Source organism: Ochotona curzoniae, unplaced genomic scaffold, assembly GCF_017591425.1.
Source record: "Ochotona curzoniae isolate NIBS_2020 unplaced genomic scaffold, NIBS_Ocur_1.0 patch361, whole genome shotgun sequence".
Taxonomy (NCBI): domain Eukaryota; kingdom Metazoa; phylum Chordata; class Mammalia; order Lagomorpha; family Ochotonidae; genus Ochotona; species Ochotona curzoniae.
In genome coordinates, this window is record NW_024466930.1 from 1 (window position 1) to 2,056 (window position 2,056).

Here is a 2,056-nt window from a genome sequence, read left to right on the forward strand (position 1 = left end):
CCCAGACATCTGCCATTGACCTTGTGGGCTGACTACAACACCTAGAAAGCCCTGGGTGCCAGCGTTGCTTGCAAGTCTAAAAGACCTTACAGGTGCTTAGAAGTCAAAAAGAGCTTGTTAGTGCTTCAAATTTGTAAAGCAGTTTCTTTTTAATAAAGCACACTATTTTATACACTGTGTTGTAACTTTTGGAACTGCCAATAAAGTCTATGTGTTCTCACCTCGTAGGTGAGGAAAGAAACACAGAGATGTTAGGTTGCTTGTCTGTGGTTATCAGGCTGGACTCTCAATGGAGATTTCCCGCCTGGGATGCCCAGGTATTGACTTTTGAAAGACCGTGAGGATGTGCCTGCCTTGAGGGAAGACTGGACTTAGCACTGGGAACTTGTTTGGGAGCAGTTTATCTCCATCTGGTGTTATGATCAGCTGTCAGAAATTTCACCAAGAACCTGTTCTGAATGGTTGTCTTCGGGGGAAGGAGCCTGCAGCTCCCTGAGACTCCCTGTATGTGCTGTGTCCCCTAGGTCCTGTGCCTCATCACTGCTCCTGTCACCATGATCCTTTCCAGCCAGCAGGATGCAGCCTTTGCCTTCGCCTCTCTCGCCATAGTTTTCTCCTCCTATATTACTCTGGTCGTGCTCTTTGTGCCCAAGGTGAGGTTCTGGCTTCTCCCACCTTCTCTAGTCCCGTGTTCCTTCTGTTTCTTCTTCTTGGGATTCTGCTCCCTTACCCTTCCCTGCCTCCTGCTTCTGCTCCTCTAGCTGTCTTGGGCCCAGTCTGTCTCTCTTATTTTCATTCCTTCTGACTCCAACCCCATATCAGCCGACCACTGACCATCCCTGATTGGCCTGCCCATGCCCAAACACTTGCCTCCAGATGCGCAGGTTGATCACCCGAGGGGAATGGCAGTCCGAGGCACAGGACACCATGAAGACAGGGTCGTCCACCAACAACAATGAGGAGGAGAAGTCACGGCTGTTGGAGAAGGAGAACCGTGAGCTGGAGAAGATCATTGCTGAGGTGTGTGGAGTGATGGCAGGTGTGGGATCTGAGCAGTCAGCTTAGCTCAAGCACAGCCGGCGGTTCAGGTTCTGGAACTTGTGAGTTAGAGAGAGAGGGTGTGTCCATCAGCTCTTTGTCACTCAGTGCGACACCTAAGGCAGCACCCCAGTGATCTCTTGAAGGTTCCACGGCACCTCCTAATAATGTCACTTTGTGGAGCACAGCTCCAGTCACCCAGACCACATCCCAGCCCTGGGACAGGGTCTGAGGAGAAAACCCAAAAAGGAGTGAGTGGGGCTGGATGGGGAAGGGTAAAGGGTTGAGCGGATTTTTGTCACAGAGAAGATCTAGTGTTGGGCTCATCAAGTGGAGGGGGTTGCATTGATGACAGCACCCCCTTGAGGCAGTTGAGGGGTGAAGGCTGTGCACCCCAGCAGCTGACACTCAGAATCCGATGTCAGGATCTGTCCATTGTGTTCCAGGCTTTAGTGGGGAGCCCATCAGTGTCAAAGAGGGGCGTATTCCTGCCGCGTTACCATCAGTCTGGGATTTATTGGAAGATTTGTGCACTGATTCTTCTCCCTTCCTCCACTTTATCCTTTTGTTTAAAACTTTTATTTCTTTGATCAAAAAAGGTCAAAATCTTCCATGTGCCCCTTGTCTTTTCTGACGTTCCTTGTTTTTTTTTCTTGATTCCTCATTTTGCTTTCTTTTGGAACCCTGTACCCCACCCATGATTCTGCGCTGTTCCTTTCTCTCCTCCCCACCCCTCATGACCTCTCCTCCAATGCTTGTGATTTTTTGTTTTCTTCCTCCAGAAAGAGGAACGAGTCTCTGAACTACGCCATCAACTCCAGTCTCGGCAACAGCTCCGCTCTCGGCGTCACCCCCCAACGCCTCCAGACCCATCTGGGGGCCTTCCCAGGGGCCCCCCTGAGCCCCCTGACCGGCTTAGCTGTGATGGGAGTCGAGTCCATTTGCTTTACAAGTGAGGGGGTATCAGGAAGGACCAGCCAGTAGGGGGAGGGGAAGGGTGTGGGAAGAGGGTGGGGGT

General features: G+C 51.4%; 1 protein-coding gene across 1 annotated transcript; it reads left to right on the top strand.

The window, feature by feature from the left end:
* Nucleotides 1-535: 535 nt before the first annotated feature.
* Nucleotides 536-2,056, top strand: LOC121167295 (gamma-aminobutyric acid type B receptor subunit 1-like). Its single transcript, XM_040996739.1, has 3 exons — nt 536-653; nt 877-1,020; nt 1,821-2,056. The coding sequence occupies exons 1-3, from the start codon at nt 555-557 to the stop codon at nt 1,992-1,994; spliced, it is 417 nt and encodes a 138-aa protein (XP_040852673.1). The 5' UTR covers nt 536-554; the 3' UTR covers nt 1,995-2,056.

Excerpts from the sequence above, each read along its gene's own strand:
- LOC121167295 (XM_040996739.1), top strand. The coding sequence starts at position 555 with ATGATCCTTTCCAGCCAGCAGGATGCAGCCTTTGCCTTCGCCTCTCTC. Across the intron at positions 654-876 it reads TCGTGCTCTTTGTGCCCAAG|ATGCGCAGGTTGATCACCCG; the intron begins GTGAGGTTCTGG and ends ACTTGCCTCCAG. Across the intron at positions 1,021-1,820 it reads TGGAGAAGATCATTGCTGAG|AAAGAGGAACGAGTCTCTGA; the intron begins GTGTGTGGAGTG and ends TTCTTCCTCCAG.